Source organism: Oncorhynchus kisutch, linkage group LG28 (genome assembly GCF_002021735.2).
Source record: "Oncorhynchus kisutch isolate 150728-3 linkage group LG28, Okis_V2, whole genome shotgun sequence".
Lineage (NCBI taxonomy): Eukaryota > Metazoa > Chordata > Actinopteri > Salmoniformes > Salmonidae > Oncorhynchus > Oncorhynchus kisutch.
In genome coordinates, this window is record NC_034201.2 from 7,698,961 (window position 1) to 7,717,733 (window position 18,773).

Here is an 18,773-nt window from a genome sequence, read left to right on the forward strand (position 1 = left end):
AGAGCTAACAAGCTTGTGTTTTTTTTAGAGCAGCGCTAGAATTAAACACAATTCATAAATCCAATGTGAAACATGATAACTATAATATCCTTAACTGGCATTGAAAAAGTGAATCCCTTGCTTGTAATGTTGTCAGTAGGCTACAGTAACCTATGCTTCAGATGGGAGGGGCAGGTAACCTACGGTACACACACACACACACACACAAAAATACACACACACACACACACACACACAAAGATTTCCAGCTGGCAGGCAGACACTGGAATACATTTCTGAATGACAGAGTGAGGGCTTTGCATAGGTGCTTATTTTTGCGATTTTCGTGGAACTGGGGAAAAAAAAACATTATTAACCAGTTCCCATGCTTTAAAAAATTAAGTTTCTGTTCCGGAACAGTATAGATCACTTTCGTTTCTGATTCTGTTCCTCAAATAATTTAGTTATTTCCGGTTTTCGGTTCTGTTCCCTGACCCGGTTCCAACCCTTGGTGTGTATACCTTAGTGTAGAGGTTCTTCATCCATGAGGAATGTGTTGCTGAGGGTTGATGTGTGCGTGTGTGTGTACACAATAGCTGTGTACCTTAGTATAGGGGTTCTCCATCCATGATGGGTGAGTGGGTGTAGCCTCGTCAGAGTCGGCCTGGTAGTAGTAAAGGTTGAAGGTCTCCTTGCAGCTGCGGTGGTGTGTGACACTGGACGAACACTCGATCATGGTGAAGCGCAGCTCCACGTACACCTGGGACGCTCCCCGCCGCTGGATCAGCCCGCTGCGCAGCCAATGGCTGGACAAGCCGTCCGTCTGGCAGATCTGATTGGTCCTCACACTGTTGTTCTCCTCGTCCAGACCACTCACCTCCTCCCACTGGGGGGGGGGGGTAGAAAATATGTTTAGATAGCACATTGTTATACAGTTGGCTTACAGATTCTAAACTTATGAGGAATAAAGTGAGTTCAAAGGTAGGATCCAGAGAGAGAGAGAGAGAGAGAGAGAGGATACGTTTGGGGGTCCGTATACGCACCAGAGGGTTGTCACGGGAGTAGATGGTCCATCTGAGATCTGAAGTCTCGGTCCTGGTGTTCATCAGGACCTCTGTGAAGACGGACACGAGAAGTGTGAGGACACACACCGCAGGGGAGGACACTTCACACACTTCAACAGCCGTCACAGAGATACACGGACAGACACACTTTCCCTGTGCTCACCGTGATCAACTGACTGAGGCAGTAGAACTGTGGCATTCAACTGGCTCTCCCTAAACGCTCCGCTTCAATGTAAAGAGGGAGGGAGAGGCGGTTGATAATATATTCACTACAGAGAGAGGGAGCAACTGAGTCCTGAGCCAAATAGACCCTGCTCTCTTCCTCGCCTTTTAGCTCTGTTTAGCCCTCCCTCCCTCCCTGTCCTCCATGTTTGCGGTCAGTGTGCCATACAGGTCTGTCCTAAGGCACCCCCCCCCTCCCTTGTTTATAGCTAAAAAAAGAACCTGCTGAGAAACCTCTCTATTCTCAGGGGCAGAGGGTGGGGACATATGGACTAGCTGTGGGAACAAGGAGATATTCGAAATGCACATGTGCAACTCAATAGACACATGGATGCACGCGCACACAACAAACACACACACACTGGTCTTGCGCGTACACCTACGGCACAACAACACCCCTCCAGCCGTGGTTACAAATGAATTGATTCTGCGTAATCTCCTGGAGTGTAGGCAGACTGCCAGGTCCCTAACAGCCAAGAACTGTTCTGCTATGATTGAGTAATTCAATACGGACTGGGGCCCGGAACTGGAACAATGCAGAAATGTCACAGGCAAGCGGAGCTGAAATGATTTCTTTTCCTGCGAAAATGCCTCCCCCCCCCCCCAGACGTCCCTCGGTAGATTGGCTCTTTGCTGCATTGTGGTCCGCCCATGACTTATTGATGGAACGAGGTTTCCTTCCATCAGAATCTCAGTGGTGTGTTTCTAGAGTCTGTCCGTCCCTAAGGGGTTTCCTTGCAGGGGTCCTTCTAAGGGGTCAGGCTGTCTGCAGGTAAGATGGTCACATGACCATCCCCAGCCGTGCCTACATCATCTCCCCACTACCAGGCTTCCTTTGATCTATTAATACACGTCCTCAGTGTGCACAGATACTAACTTCTCTCTCTTCTGTCTTCCGTTCCTTCTTTCTCTCACCCCACCCTCCCTCTGCCTCGTGAGGGAATTATTTCTATCTATCTTAGTGCACCCTACTCTCTGGCACAGTCTGCTTTTGGAAAGACAGAATGAAAGTTTTCTATCACTTGTGTGTTTTCTGGGTCAGCTGTGTTTAGAACAGAACAGCGCCATGCCATCAATAATTCTGATAGGCTGATATGAAACCTGCAGGTTTGACAGACTGTCATTTACACTGAGGCACATTTGATACAATGCACCCTTTAACAGCCCCCCCCCTGTCTCTGACAAGCCAAACACTTCTCCCTCTCCCTGTCTCTCTCTATCCATATCGCTCACTCTCTCCATCTCCATTGACAGTCCCTGAGAGCCCTGACATCTCCCTCTCTCTCTCCCTCCTGTTTCCCCTCCGTATCTTTACCACTCTCTCTCTCCCATCCTTCCCTGGTAGTAGCAGGCTGCAGAGGGCTGATAAGCACAGTCCAACAGCCAGAATTAAGAAATCGACACCCAGGGGGCAAGGAGAGAGGGAGATGAGGGGTTAAGGGGGAGCAGGGTCGCTCTCAGCTTCAGACAGGAGTGGAACAAGTGTAAATCCAATGGAGGAATGGGAAGGCATGGTGGTGAGGTGGAGATGGAGGAATGGGAAGGCATGGTGGTGAGGTGGAGATGGAGGAATGGGAAGGCATGGTGGTGAGGTGGAGATGGAGGAATGGGAAGGCATTGTAGTGAGGTGGAGATGGAGGAATGGGAAGGCATGGTGGTGAGGTGGAGATGGTGGAATGGGAAGGCATGGTGGTGAGGTGGAGATGGAGGAATGGGAAGGCATGGTGGTGAGGTGGAGATGGAGGAATGGGAAGGCATGGTGGTGAGGTGGAGATGGAGGAATGGGAAGGCATGGTGGTGAGGTGGAGATGGAGGAATGGGAAGGCATGGTGGTGAGGTGGAGATGGAGGAATGGGAAGGCATGGTGGTGAGGTGGAGATGGAGGAATGGGAAGGCATGGTGGTGAGGTGGAGAAGGAGGAATGGGAAGGCATGGTGGTGAGGTGGAGATGGTGGAATGGGAAGGCATGGTGGTGAGGTGGAGATGGAGGAATGGGAAGGCATGGTGGTGAGGTGGAGATGGAGGAATGGGAAGGCATGGTGGTGAGGTGGAGATGGAGGAATGGGAAGGCATGGTGGTGAGGTGGAGATGGAGGAATGGGAAGGCATGGCGGTGAGGTGGAGATGGAGGGTTGAAGAAAACACAATCTCACCCGGTGTTTCCCCATTGTGTTCTGCCTCAAGTTCACAGGAAACCAAATTACACAACGTCTTCATGGTGGTAACTGGTGTGCCACTATAAAATGGGAGTCACGCGCACACACACACACTGTGCCATTCCTAACCTGCTCCTACTGATGTCCTATGAGGATCAATCATAAGGAGCAGCGGAAACACAACTGTCAGCCCCCTCCAGGCACAGCCGGTTACGCCAGCCGTGTGAGTATGAGGCGGGTGTGTGGTGAGTATGAGGTGTGTAATCACTGTTTACCACTGAACTATCATTATGTTTTATGAGACAGCATGCATGTGTCTGTCTGAGTGTTTTTCGACTCTGCGTGGACAAAACATTAGGAACACCTGCTCTTTCCATGACAGACTGACCAGGTGAATCCAGGTGAAAGCTATGATCCAGTATTGATGTAATTTGTTAAATCCACTTCAAATCAGTGTAGATGAAGGGGAGGAGACAGGTTAAATAAGGATTTTTAAGCCTTGAGACAATTGGACATGGATTGTGTATGTGTACCATTCAGAGGAATGGGTAAGTGAATGGGTAAGACAAAATATTTAAGTGCCTTTGAACAGGGTATGGTAGTGGTGCCAGGTGCACCGGTTTGAGTGTATCAAGAACTGCAACGTTGCTGGTTTTTTCACACTCAACAGTTTCCCGTATGTATCAAGAATGGTCCACCACTCAAAGGATATCCAGCCAACTTGACACAAATGTGTGAAGCATTGGAGTCAACATGGGCCAGCATCCCTGTGGAACGCTTTCGACACCGAGAAATTGAGGCTGTTCTAAAGGCAAAATGAGGGTGCAACTCAATATTAGGAAGGTGTCCTAATGTTATGTTTACTCATTGTGTATGCATGCACAGACATGTAGTACCGCGCTATATGACAGAGTACACTCTTAGAAAAAAAGGTGCTATCTAGAACCTCAAATGGTTCTTTGGCTGTCCCCATAGGAGAACCCCTTGAAGTAGGGCTGTCCCCGACAAAAAAAGGTTAATGTACTGTAGACACACCCTATGTTTGAATATAATCAACTACATGTAGGCTACTGAGCTTGTCTGATACTTTAAGCACTGCGATTACAAATGAAGACTCACAAATTACTAAAGAGGGAGCCAGAGATCCATATAGCCCAATCAGAAGGAGTAAACCTGTTCCGACCTTCCTCCTCCCGCTGCCTGCTACTGCTGACCTTTGCAGATTCTGCCATTACACTCCTAAAGTTGACGGGAACAGGCTACACCAGCAGTCTGCAACCTTTTCCATTTGGAGTGCCAAGTTATCGTACCATTTCTTACTGATCGGCGTGACAGTTTAGATTTTCATATGCACATTTTTGTGGAACAGTTTCATTTAATTTCTAATAACTACATCAAAATTGTATCGAAATGAAAATGATACAAATCTAAAAACGACTTCTATTGCCATTGCCAACATAAACCAACAAATAAAAACATTGCAGCCTGCAGGAAGAAAATATCTTGATAAAACAACAAATAAATCCCATTGGATATGCATGGCCTGTCTGCAAGAAACTTAAAACATTGTATCAACTTCTAACTTGGTCTGACCCAATCATGCTAGCAAACTTGCAACATTGTATAAATATTCTGGGCCCTCAGTTTCCTGCACCAGCGAGCCTCAGACAAACAGACACAGCTGTAGACTATTTGCGCAAGGGATAAGAAGGAATCAGGTAGGCCTATTTTATGACGTTTCCCCCGGATCAGAGCATGACATATTTTCCCCCTTTCATGCTCACTGGTCATGGAAAGGGAGAGAGCTGGAAAAAAAAACTGTCAAGTAGGCTATGTTGAGGAACTATTGTCATTCTCAATGGATGTAAAAACAGACTTTGTTTACTTGCTGTTTGAGGCGAGAGAAAAAAATGACTGTGAGAAGCTCCATAGTGACGGTGAGTTAAGACAATCAGAAATACTATCAGATCCCCAAATGGGCAAATAAGCCTACATTTGCACGGAGGCCAGGTAGCCTGGGCCTACCTCTAAACCACAACTTTTTTCTCTTTTCTCACAAGTGTAGCATAGGTTGTGCGCTCTGCAAACAATGTGTCCACTCCGACAATGACAACAGTAAGACTGAAATAATAATATATTGAATGTATTAACAGAAATGACCGTAATCAAACAAACATTGTAGTTTAGAAGTGATCGGAATTAATGATAAATGTACTACTGGTGATACTGGTGTGCCACCCCCGTGGCCTCTGCAATGGATTAGTCCACTGAGACAGGGGTGAATCAGACAGGTGTCTCACGTGCCATACATTTTTTTTAATATACTTGCCACTGCTTGCCGTAAAAAAATCTTGGTCGACCAACAGCCTATCGACCAGTCAACTAAATGGGGTCAGCCCTACTTTGAAGAACACTTTTTGGTTGCAGATAGGACCCTTTTGGGTTCCATGTAGAACCCTTTCTATAGAGGATTCTAAATGGAACCCAAAAGGGTTCCCCTATGGGGACAGTTGAAGAGCCCTTTTGTACTTATTTTATTTGAACCCATTTTCTCTGCAATTTCCAATTGGTAGTCACAGTCTTGTCCCATCACTGCAACTCCCGTATGGACTCAGGAGAGGCAAAGGTTGAGAGCCATGCATTCTCCGTACGTCCTCTGAATCTCCGAACCTCCGAATCAATCGCTTAACCCAGAAGCCAGTGCACCAATGTGTCGGGGGAAACACCGTACAACCGGCGACTGCAGTCAGCTTGCAAGTGCCCGGCCAACCACAGGGAGTCGCTAGAGCGCAATGGGACAAGGGCATCCCGGTTGGCCAAACCCTCCCCTAACCCAGACGAAACTGGGCCAATTGTACACCGTATCATAGGTCTCCCGACTACAGCAGGCTGTGACACAGCCTGGGATCAAACGCGGGTCTGTAATGACGCCTCAAGCACTACGATGCAGTGCCTTAGACAGCTGTGCCACTCGGGAGGCCTCGAAGAACCCTTTTAGAAAAACCATGTCCGAGAGAGTACAGGCCACCCAACAGTAAATGGAGGTTATCATTGAGATGGGGCTGACTGAACACACACACACACACACACACACACACAGCCAGGCAGCCTGCTGCTTTTTGCAGACCAGCAGGTCTTAGACCCCTGCCTAAGAGTGTTCCATATAAGCTGGTGCCATCCTTCATCCTGACCTTACACCACCCCAGAGAGCAGGGCCTGGCGGTACAGTAGTCTAGGATTCCTACTACCAGCTCTGTCCCCATCCACTCCACATAGCAGGTGAATAAACCCAAATGCCTCTGCTCTTTACATAAGTGACCTTGAATATGATAGCATGACTCCATCGAGTTGGAACACAAACCCTCTCTTTAATCACAGACCGACTTCTTCACTTTCTTCTCTACCTCTCCACTACTCGCCCTTCCGCTCTCTTGCTTTTCCCTCCCTCTCTTTCCCCTCCAGTGGCTCTGGAGTGTGATAGGGAAATTATAGGCCTGTGAGCCTTCGCCCTGCATCGACTACAATTAGACCCCCGCTTTAATTAAGGAAACTCAGAGTGCCAATTACCCCCTACACGCCTAGAGAGAGGGAGAGATAGAGTAGGAAAGAGAGAAGGGAAGAGGAACAGCAAAGGGGGGGGGGGTAGCTGAGAAGGAGAGGGAGAGAACAGAGACTCAAGAAAAACAAGAAACAAGAAAAACAGAGGGCGAGCGGAGAGAAGAGTGGGGAGAAGGGCGGGGAGAAGAGTGGGGAGAAGGGCGGGGAGAAGAGTGGGGAGAAGAGTGGGGAGAAGAGTGGGGAGAAGGGCGGGGAGAAGAGCGGGGAGAAGAGTGGGGAGAAGGGTGGGGAGAAGAGTGGGGAGAAGAGTGGGGAGAAGGGTGGGGAGAAGAGTGGGGAGAAGGGCGGGGAGAAGAGTGGGGAGAAGGGCGGGGAGAAGAGTGGGGAGAAGGGTGGGGAGAAGAGTGGAGAGAAGAGTGGGGAGAAGGGCGGGGAGAAGAGTGGGGAGAAGAGTGGGGAGAAGGGCGGGGAGAAGAGTGGGGAGAAGAGTGGGGAGAAGAGCGGGGAGAAGAGTGGGGAGAAGGGCGGGGAGAAGGGCGGGGAGAAGGGCGGGGAGAAGAGTGGGGAGAAGAGCGGGGAGAAGAGCGGGGAGAAGGGCGGGGAGAAGAGTGGGGAGAAGGGTGGGGAGAAGAGTGGGGAGAAGGGTGGGGAGAAGGGTGGGGAGAAGAGTGGGGAGAAGAGTGGGGAGAAGGGCGGGGAGAAGAGTGGGGAGAAGGGTGGGGAGAAGGGCGGGGAGAAGGGCGGGGAGAAGGGCGGGGAGAAGAGTGGGGAGAAGGGTGGGGAGAAGAGTGGGGAGAAGAGTGGGGAGAAGAGTGGGGAGAAGGGCGGGGAGAAGAGTGGGGAGAAGGGCGGGGAGAAGGGTGGGGAGAAGAGTGGGGAGAAGGGCGGGGAGAAGAGTGGGGAGAAGAGTGGGGAGAAGGGCGGGGAGAAGAGTGGGGAGAAGGGCGGGGAGAAGAGTGGGGAGAAGAGTGGGGAGAAGGGTGGGGAGAAGAGTGGGGAGAAGGGCGGGGAGAAGGGTGGGGAGAAGGGTGGGGAGAAGGGCGGGGAGAAGAGCGGGAGAAGGGTGGGGAGAAGAGTGGGGAGAAGGGTGGGGAGAAGAGTGGGGAGAAGAGTGGGGAGAAGGGTGGGGAGAAGAGTGGGGAGAAGAGTGGGGAGAAGGGCGGGGAGAAGAGTGGGGAGACGGGTGGGGAGAAGGGTGGGGAGAAGAGTGGGGAGAAGGGCGGGGAGAAGAGCGGGGAGAAGGGTGGGGAGAAGGGCGGGGAGAAGGGCGGGGAGAAGAGTGGGCGGGAGAGTGTTGGACAGGGCTGACCTGGGGTAAGCAGTTATGGGACAGCTGGGAGGGAGAGAGAGATAGAAACAGATGAAGGGAGAAAGGGAGAGAAGAAAAGAGACTAGTGGAAGCTTATCAGGGCATTTTGCCACTAAGACACCGCCTTCCACTATTCATGTGCATGTGAGCATGAGTGTGTGTGTGTTTGTGCAGACCGGCAGTTCTTAGAGTGTGTGTGTTTGTGTGTTTGACATGGAGTTGAGCCTGTGAGATTAAATCTCCCCCTCTCTTCTAATCCCACTCCCCTCCTCCCTGTTTCCTGCTTCTCTACTGGTCTGGAGGGAGCTGAGGAGTGATGGACTGGCCACTGATATCCTCACACTGCATTCAGCAGACCTACTGGAGTGAGAGGCCCTCTGAGGAAACATTACACTTCACTCTCCGCTCTTTATAATAAGGGCCCCGTTATGATAGCGCATGGACCTGTGTGTGTTTGAGAGAGAGGTGCATCTATGTCACTGAGTGAACAAAACATTAGGAACACCTTTTCCATGACAAACTCACCAGATGAATCCAGATGAAAGCTATGATCCCTTATTGATGTCATCTGTTAAACCTCTTCGATGAGGGTAGATGAAGGGGAGGAAACCAGTTAAAGAAGGATTTTTAAGCCATGAGACAATTGAGACATTGATTGTGTATGTGTGCCATTCAGAGGGTGAGTGGGCAAGACAAAATATTTAAGTCCCTTTAACCGGGTACGGTAGTAGGTGCCAGGTTTGACTGTGTCAAGAACTGCAACGCTGCTGTGTTTTTCACACTCAACAGTTTCCTGTGTCTATCAAGAATGGTCCACCACCCAAAGGACACAACTGTGGGAAGCATTGGAGTCAACATGGGCCAGCATCCCTGTTGAACGCTTTGACACATTGTAAAGTACCCTGACAAATTGAGGCTATTCTGAGGGGAAAGGGGAGTTCAGCTCAATGTTAGGACGATGTACCTAATGTTTTGTACACTCAGTGTATATACTGTAAATATATATATATATATATATATATATATATATATATATATATACACCCTCATTCTCACTTTCTTTCCTCACTCTGTTCTTTCGCTCTCTCTCTCTATATCTATATATATATATATAGAGAGAGAGAGAGAGAGAGAGAGAGAGAGAGAGAGCGAGAGAGAGAGAGAGAGAGCGAGAGAGAGCGAAAGAACAGAGTGAGGAAAGAAAGTGAGAATGAGGGTGTTAATGTCAGACTCCTAGTTGGATGTAATCCTCTTCAGGGATGCATGCCAAACAGGCTGGTCCAGGCAGGAAGATACTAGTGTCCCTGTGCTCTCCTTCCCTTCCAGGCCACAACCCGATCCAGTGACTGTCGGGAGCAGGCTGCTGGCTATTAGAACTGGACAGGGTCACTTTTCTGTGTGGGTATGATTGGGTATGCAGCCAGAGTTAAATAACACAGTTGGGAACCAAAATGGCTGACCATTGCAGTGGGGATTAAGTGTCTTAAACCTACCCTCCGAGTCTGGTATTCATTTTGGCTCCGAAATGTGCAGGCTCCAATTGACTCAATCCTCTGAATTGTTGGTGTAAAATACGGTGGCTGAAATTCCTGTGCCACAGCAGTAGATATAGAAGTAGAGACAGCAACATTTCCACGCAACAGACTGCGGTAGTTGTCTCCAGAACGTAGGGAAACATTACCACAACATTTCTGTCACGTTTCTTCAGCCAGCTAATTGCGGAGATTGTTTGGCAGTAGTAATGTTCTGGGTTTGTCTCTCCCTGGTTTGATTTGGAGTTCTTCAGCTAATCTCTTAACCAAAGGGGGGGGGGGGGATCTGAAAGAGTCCGGTTGACTTCCCACATCTCCCTCCCTGACTAACAAAAGACACTGAGCTATGGGTGAGATTAAACTCCATAAAAGCCTAAGTAAGTAGAGCTGGAGAGGAACAAAAAAAAAACGTTGAGTCTTCACCTCCATCCCTTAGAGAGAAAAAGAGAACCACTGTGGAACAGCTCGCTACAAGATCAAGTAACAATGGTGCAGTTAAGTTGGCATGGGTTTTATCGGCATCTCAACTCAACCCGTGTCTGTGTCACTGTGTGTTTAGAACAAAGGGTTTAGGATCGAGTCAACCTCCAATTAAAAGGAGTTGTGTTCATTTGTAATTGTTCCTGTTTAAATGACTGATAGGGACTCAACGGTAACAAGTGTGACGGCGATAACTCTATACGTTCACAAGAATTTACAAAGAGTTTATAAAGATAGTTCGCCAAACTATCACCATGTGTTGAAGGAAGCACACACTTTGGCTCTGGTACAGATCCGTTTTCAAATCCTGTATAACCTCCGTGCACTTTTAGCATGTTTACTGTCTGTTGTGTTTTCGTGGTTCTTTCTGTCTTTGTAATTCTGCCGTTCCGCCCACTACTCCCCCCCCCCCCATCCCACGACTCAAGTCGCATCCATATAATTATCTCTGGACAGAAAATGTGTTTGCATGCATCTCCATGTCAGTCACACTGAGAGAGTCTCCCTCCCACTGAACACTGGGAAAAATACCAAAACAAAAGGTCAACTCTCACACACACACTTCCACAGACGCACTCAAATGTGCTCCGACGCAAAAAAAGCACACGCATTCGACTGCGGAAAATAATACGACCGAACGTTTAGTGTCGGGGGGGGGGGGGGGGTCTGCATTCTTTAACATATCGAGCTTTTGAAACATGAAACATGCAAGACACATCACACACGTGCAAACACACACAGGCTCTTAGTGACTAATCCGCGGTGGGAGGTGAACAGCTTGAAGCTGGAGGACAGTCACTCTGAATGGCAGCACAGACTTAGGCTACATCAGCCATCCAAAGATCGGCACGTCCAAGCCCAGATACAAGAGAATACTCGCCCTGCATGGGTCTCCTCTTTCATTCTGACTCATCCCCCTCTTTCTCCATTTCAGCAGCCAAGGAAAGCCAGACACATTGAGGGGGTACAGCTCAAAATCTTCCTTCCACTGTACTTTGCTCTTAAAGGCTTAAGACATGGTGGAATTGAAGGGGAGGGGTTTTGGAACAGATTTTGTAGGTTCCAAAGAGGGAAATAAGACAAGAGATATCTCGTATGACGATGGATGAAATGGTGAAACCAGTGTGAACACGTTGTGTACTCTCTCTCTCTCTGTCTGAGGAGCTGTGTGGTGGGACTGGAAGCCTGCTGCCTGCTGAGCCTCAGTGTTGTTACTGTATATAGGACAGATATTCTGGGGCTCGGGGGAATCACAGCGAGCACACAGGCACGGGAAGTCCCTCTGTCTCCCAGCCAGGCGCTTCTGATTATCACCTACGACACACGCTCAACACAGACACACACACCCTCTCGCTTTCTCGTCAGCCTTTCTCATTTCTACTCGAATTGATAGCAGTCTCTCCCTCTCACCCACTGGCAGAAATTACTCTCTCCATAAGTGTCATTCTCTGTCCCTGTCTTATTTGAAAGGCTGTGGCCTCCTACCCTGTCCTCTGCTGTCGGTCCCCTCTCTAGTCGTCCCCATTGTGTCCCCTCTCACAGTGAGTGGTGTGTGGGTGGAGGTGCAGACGTGGGTCACCTGCCCCGCGTCTTGCCTGCCTGTCAGCGTGCCACTGACGTTGATGCATGGATTGGGGGCTGGTGGTGGTGAACTGGGGGGGCTTTTTCTATCCCCTCATCAACCCGGAGTACCGTCCACCTGTCATATTTCCATATGCATCGCATCTCATTTGTGACTTAAGTAGTCTTGATAAGCCAACCCAGACCCACTCAGGAACCCATCTGTCTAGGCCGAGCCCAGCCAGCGGAGGCAACTTCATCAGGCCACGAGAGAGAGAGAGCGAGAGAGGGAGGGAGAGGGGGAGGGAGGGGGGAGGGAGGAGGGAGGGAGGGAGGGAGGGAGGGAGGGAGGGAGGGAGGGAGGGAGGGAGGGAGGGAGGGAGGGAGGGAGGGAGGGAGGGAGGGAGGGAGGGAGGGAGGGAGGGAGGGAGGGAGGGAGGGAGGAGAGGGAGGAGAGAGAGAGAGAGAGAGAGGGGGAGAGAGAGAGAGAGCTGCTGAAGAGTAGAGGGAAACTGGCCTGTACATTACAGCTGCACGACTCGGATGCCTGTTTAACTCTTCAAGGGGCTAATCGTGGGATTAAGCCACAGAGGATGATGGGCTGAGGGTGTCAGTGAGGGGGCAGGATTGCTTTAAATGCAAATCCCTTTCTTATAAAAATCAGTTCCATTTAATAGGATTTCGGGGGAAGAAATCCGCATTTCCGCGGCGGGGCAGACAGTGGTAAGTCCAGACTGCACTGCCTCGCTCACATAGCAGAGAGAGAGAGTCAACGGAAAGAGTAACAAAATAACAGAGTGCAGGGGGGGGGGGGGGCCCTAACTCTTTCACCTAGGGCCTCTTGCATTCGGAATAAAAACATTATTTTAGCGTTTTCTGGTTTTAGACATTGGGTTTATGGGTTGTGAAGCAGAATGTCACTCAACACGGCACTCTATTCAAAGTATGAGAAAGAGTGAGGGAGAGAGAGAGAAAGAGCGAGGGATGGAGAGAGAGAAAGAAGCGTAGGTGGAGGAAATGAGAATGCAACAGAGAGAGGATGGGCCTTCAGAGTGGTGTGTTTTGGGGGGTTATTTCATCTTGGAGGCTGATTGGGAAGGCTCACCGGCTCACTGGGGTGGAAGTGTATTTTTTCTTCAAACTCTTCCCGACAAAGACCACTAAATATCTAATATACAATATGCACAGGGATCAGCCTTTGTTTAATCATTCACACACACCCACGCATACACACACACATGCACACACATGCACACACACACACACACACACACACACACACACACACACACACACTGTCTAATCTCAGAGGGTTTGGGGCCCTTTTGAGGATCTTACCCTGTGGACAGAATCCAATCTACCCCCCACGGACGCCAAGCTTAACTTGGCCAAATTAATCATCACCAGCATTGCCCTTTTTAATACCTTCACAGTCCTGCAGCCACCACATGGAGGTAACACTTCAAAGACCGTCCAATGCCGTGCGAATATGATTTGAAAAAGTAAATAAGGTGTTTAAGTGGAGTTTTTAAATGATAAGGGAGAGGTCACATTCAACCTAACTCCCAGCGCTGCTTCTCTTTCTGCTCCATCTGTTGGGAGTTGAAAAGGGGAATTAGTCAACAGATGTTGGAGGTGGGTTCATGACATGAAAACGATACATTCTAGGCCTAGATCCTCAAAAACCCTTCTCAATGGAAGTGTAGCAGGCCTACAGAGTAGCATACAGGCCAGGACGTAGAGTGAATCGTAATAGTTCAGACACCGACTGAGGGCAAAACCTTGAAGAATGGTGCTTAAACTTCAATGAATCAACTAAAACACAGTCGTGAATTGATTTTGCCGTTGCTGCGGCTAATTACAATGAAGTTGTAGTATAGGCATACCCAACTAATCCCTTCAAGTCACTTGTAAACGCCATAGCCGTGCTCGGATGTTATCCATGCCTGTCAAACAGCGCCAGGTTAATTGTTTGTAGATAGCGGGGACCAGGTGTCTCCATTTCAGCATGTAATGTGGAACTAATCCGAGCCATGCCGTTCAGGGTTGATTGGTAATGAGACACCATAGCAATGGTCTGGGTGGATGCGGTCCAGAGGCTGGTACATCGTGTGGCCAAAAGTATGTGGACGCCACTTCAAATGAGTGGATTCGGGTAATTCAGGTGAATAAAATCGAGCACACAGCCATGCAATCTCCATAGGACACAATTGGCAGTAGAATGGCCTTACTGAAGAGCTTCGTGACTTTCAATGTGGCACTGTCATAGGGTGGCACCTTTCCAACAAAGTCAGTTCGTAAAATTTCGGCCTTGCTAGAGCTGCCTTGGTCAGCTGTGAGCGCTGTTATTATGAAGTGGAAACACCTAGGAGCAACTACGGCACAGCCGCGAAGTGGTAGGCCACACAAGCTCACAGAACGGGGAAGCTGAGTGCCGAAGCGTATAAAAACCGTCTGTCCTCGATTGCAACACTCACAACAGAGTTCCAAACTGCCTCTGGAAGCAATGTCAGCACAATAACTGTTCGTTGGGAGCTTTAACTGGGTTTCCATGGCTGAGCAGCCCCACACAAGCCTAAGATCACCATGCTTAATGCCAAGCATCGACTAGAGTGGCTTAAAGCTTGTCGCCATTGGACTCCGGTGCAGTGAAAACACCTTCTCTGGAGTGATGAATCATGCTTCACTATCTGGCAGTACGACTGACAAATCTGGGTTTGGTGGATGCCAGGAGAACTCTACCTGCCCGAATGCATAGTGCCAACTGTAAAGTTTGGTGGAGGAAGAATAATGGACTGAGGCTGTTTTTCATGGTTCAGGCTAGGCCCCTTAGCTCCAGTGAAGGGAAATCTTAACGCTACAGCATACAATGACATTCTAGACGATTCTGTGCTTCCAACTTTGTGGCAACAGTTTGGAGAAGGCCCTTTCCTGTGTCATCATGACAACTCCCCTGTGCACAAAGCGAGGTCCATACAGAAATGGTGTGTTGAGATCGGTGTGGAAGAACTTGACTGGCCTGTACAGAGCCCTGACCTCAACCCCACCTTTGGGATGAATTGGAACGCCGGCTTCGAGCCAGGCCTAATCGCTTAACATGAGTGCCCGACCTCACTAATGCTCATGGCTGAATCGCAGCAAGTCACCGCAGCAATGGTCCAACATCTAGTAGAGTGTGGAGGTTGTTATAGCAGCAAAGGGGGGACCAACTCCATATTAATACCCATGATTTTGGAAGGAGACGTTCGACAAGCAGGTGTCCACATACTTTTAGCCATGTAGTGTATGTTTCCACAAAGACCATTTCTGTGCTGTTCCACACCCTTCCAGAACACATACATAAAGACACACTAAATCCACACACACACACACACACACACACACACACACACACACACACACACACACACAGCTAATTCATTATCACCTTCGTATCTTAAATGAATCCAGGTATTTATGTTGTCTTGGGCTGTTTTTAAAGTGCCTATGTACAGACACTTGCATAGGCTCTTGTGCAGGCCAGTCAAGTTAATCTTCATTATCGGGAAAAGTCTCATTGCAATAGTTAGATAGTGGAGGGTGATGATTCTCTATACAAAGACAACATAATGTACAGTAAACATAGTTCACGATAATTGTCAACTAGCATGTTACATTGCCATGTGCGTCTGTTACAATGTAAAGGTGCTGTTGTTACAATGTAACCACAATCTGAAGGCAAAATGGGCCTTAATCTTATTTTCAATAACCTATTATTAGGTAGCCTAATAACCCCACTGTACACTGTTTTGTCGATAATAAGCATGATGACAGAACATGAAACAGCCTTGTTATATTTGAGAACATTGTACAGGAGGTAATCCAACCTACCTTCCTCTGCTGTCGACAGAAGCACACATTCCAGCAGGACCAGCCAAAGTGGGGCAATGCGCCTGGATATGAAATTCATAATGGCATACAGATTATCCGTAATATAAACGAACTCCTTCGGTTGTGTTGGTCAAAAAACCCAACAACGTGTAACTGGGAATTCAGTGGCACCGTCAGCTGGACCGTGTACCCATTGGCCGCAACACCGACCACATCTGACACGGACCACAGTTCAAACACCAGTTTCACTGGAAATGAGTAATACAAAAAATGTGGTCACAGCATTTCAAGGAAAACCTTGCTTTTTGACGGACGGTTGCCAAGTCAATATCTCATGGAATAAGTCGATAAAAAAAAAAAGGATAACCAACCACCAGTTTCTTTAAAAATCGAGCATAGTCAATCAAATATCAACTTTCATATGAGGGAAAACTTTGCTTTATAGTGCTATAGAATATTGTATAGCTTGGCTATACAATTATATAGCACCGTTGTCCTTTGTCTTCTCTGTCATGTTCAAAAAGGGGACGCATGTATGTGAAACTTCTCGTATCCTTGGGATGTATTCGGTCCACTCTTTGTCCGCTAGCCCTCTACTTCTCCCAAATGTCCTCTCAATTCGATGTCTAGACTCCGCAATTAAAGCACTTGAAAACCCCCTCAATTCTCAACATGAACGAAAATAATGTTACTGCTGCGTTTTGTACGTTTCGGTAGCCTATTTTCTTTCCAAACGACCGGAACAATAATTGTATGAATTTTTTTTTCCCTAAAAAAAATGTAGTCGATTGGTCGGGAACAACTGCGTGTCTCGTTGCCACTGCCTGTACGTTTCCAGTGATGTGGAATGATTGACAAATTAGAGAGTTTAAATATTAATATATTCTTTTAACTATAAATCACTTTCAGGTAATAATAAACAGAAAACAAAAAGTTAGGGACTTATCCGCCGTCCACTCGCAGTCGTCTCACTGGGAATGTTTCACCACACACAATCAGAGTCGAAAAGCACTAACCTCCACTGACTGCATACGCCCCGCCTTCACGCACACATTTTCGGCCAATCATAGGTCAATTTGAGCTGTCAGTCAAATAGGAATATGCAAATCAATGTATGTATTCACTCGACCCCTACTTTTGTGATATTTTTTTGCGATCTTGTATCTTGTGTCTTGTTGAGAGTTTCTGTAGCCTAAATAACGGGAGTGATATTGCTCATACCAAAGTGTTATCGTGTTTCATTCATGATACACACATTGAAATAGCCTACAGGTTTTTGAGATGTGGAGATCATATTACAATGTTCTATTTTATGGTCTTATGTTTCATCCCAGTCTGCTCTGCAAGCATACAATATATGTAGACTACTTACTACAATCTATTTGGAGAAGAAACCAGCAGACTTGTGTCTGGTTTCATGTCATTCCCATGCAAATAAATGCACTCTCAATTCAGGGTCGCAGGGGCCCACTTTGTGTATTGGCCTGTTATTTCCTCGGCAGTGACTTCATGAAAGTGAAGGAGCGGTTTGTCCTTTTCTTACGTAAATTATCTGGAAAACCGCTGGAAAACAATTAGTAGCAGTGAAAGACTCACTCTCAGCTGAGAACAAGAACGCGTTGAGAATGGAAAAGTAATGCTTATTACGATATACAGTACATTTTATAATGATATTCTATGATATACTTATATTATGGTATAGTCCGCAAGTCAGAAAACCGACATTTCTGGTGTTAGACCTAAGTGATGTTTTATCCATTTCTTTAGGGTGTGTGTGACTTAATGGCCTACAAATCTTTTTCACACCCCACATTTAGCGCATACTATGCTCACATCACCATGCTGTGTCGTCATGTGTTGCTGCCAGGCTATGTTGTTTTAGGTCTCTCTTTATGTTGTGTTGTGGTGTCTCTCTTGTCATGATGTGCGTCTTGTCCAATATTTGTATTTTATTTTTAATCCCAGCCCCCGTCCCCGCTGGAGGCCTTTTGCCTTTTAGTAGGCCGTCATTGTAAATAATAATTTGTTCCCAACTGACTTGCCTAGTTAAATAAAGGTTAAATAAAAAAAATAAAAACATCAGGTAAGCATTTCTACTCAAGATGTTAGGCGACATAAATCTCCTTCTCCTACACAGAAACTGCTGTAACACAAATTAATGTATCCTACATTGCTGAATGTGATAATCAGTTTAAAATAACAAGATAATTATAATCAAGGGTGTTGAATTGAGCTATTTGCACGAAAAGATCCCTTTGACCGACACAGATTCAGAATATGAGCAGTATGCACAGAAGACACACAACCAATACCAAAACCATACCCATACACCCATTGTGCAGGTGGCGTAGGCAGCTGTGTGTTGCAGTGAGAGGTTTTTGAGTCCAAGGTGGCCCCCAAAAAAAGTCTGGTCCACGGGTAACTGGGTCAGATGAAGGTTAAATGGGGTCAGGTCTAACTGGGCTTAATCCAAGGCTCTATCCTGTGGCACACACACTCCTGGACACGATCCATTCATACACTACACAATACTACAGCAGCAGTTCACAACACTGTCTTTCACTCTGTCGATGTGAATTAAAGGCAGACGTGGGTGGGAACAAGGCTGGATCAGCAAGTTTCTCAGAGACGGTACAGCGGGCCATAGCGGGCCATAAACCCCATGTTCCCTTACTCATATGCTAACAGCTCTGAGGGTGTTGGGCGAGACTTCCGGGGCTTCCCTCTCTGGGCTGAGACAGAGACATGGCGGAGGTGAGAACAGTGGGAACCAGAAAGAGAAGGAAAAAAACGAATGAAAGAAACACACCGCGTGAAGAGCTGAGACTCACACAGTGCCACAGAGGTGTGAAGTCGGCGGTGGTTCGGCGTCAGTGTGTGTGAAAGGGGGGGAGGGGGGCTATGAGCAGCCTACTGTTCTGCCATGGCCTCAGGACATCTGATGCTACTGTTACATCCCGGACCAAAACCCTTCCATCCTCTATCCCCCCCAGACAGTGGAGCAGGTGTGAGGTAGCAATGACCCACGGCTTTTCTCTGCTTCT

The 18,773-nt window shown here is 47.9% G+C and overlaps 1 protein-coding gene across 2 annotated transcripts in view; it reads right to left on the reverse strand.

The window, feature by feature from the left end:
• The window catches only part of LOC109872767 (ephrin type-B receptor 4a), a 34,505-nt gene extending 17,771 nt beyond the window's left edge, over positions 1 to 16,734 (reverse strand). The window contains exons 1-3 of one of the 2 annotated variants that reach the window (XM_020464087.2): positions 15,730 to 16,734; positions 1,023 to 1,093; positions 584 to 865 (exon numbers count right to left, since the gene is read on the reverse strand). In XM_020464087.2, the coding sequence (XP_020319676.1) occupies positions 584 to 865; positions 1,023 to 1,093; positions 15,730 to 15,808 (432 nt within the window). In that variant the 5' untranslated portion in view covers positions 15,809 to 16,734. The remainder of the gene's footprint in view (positions 1 to 583; positions 866 to 1,022; positions 1,094 to 15,729) is intronic. The other variant, XM_020464088.2, reaches the window with a different exon arrangement.
• Positions 16,735 to 18,773: the final 2,039 nt, after the last annotated feature.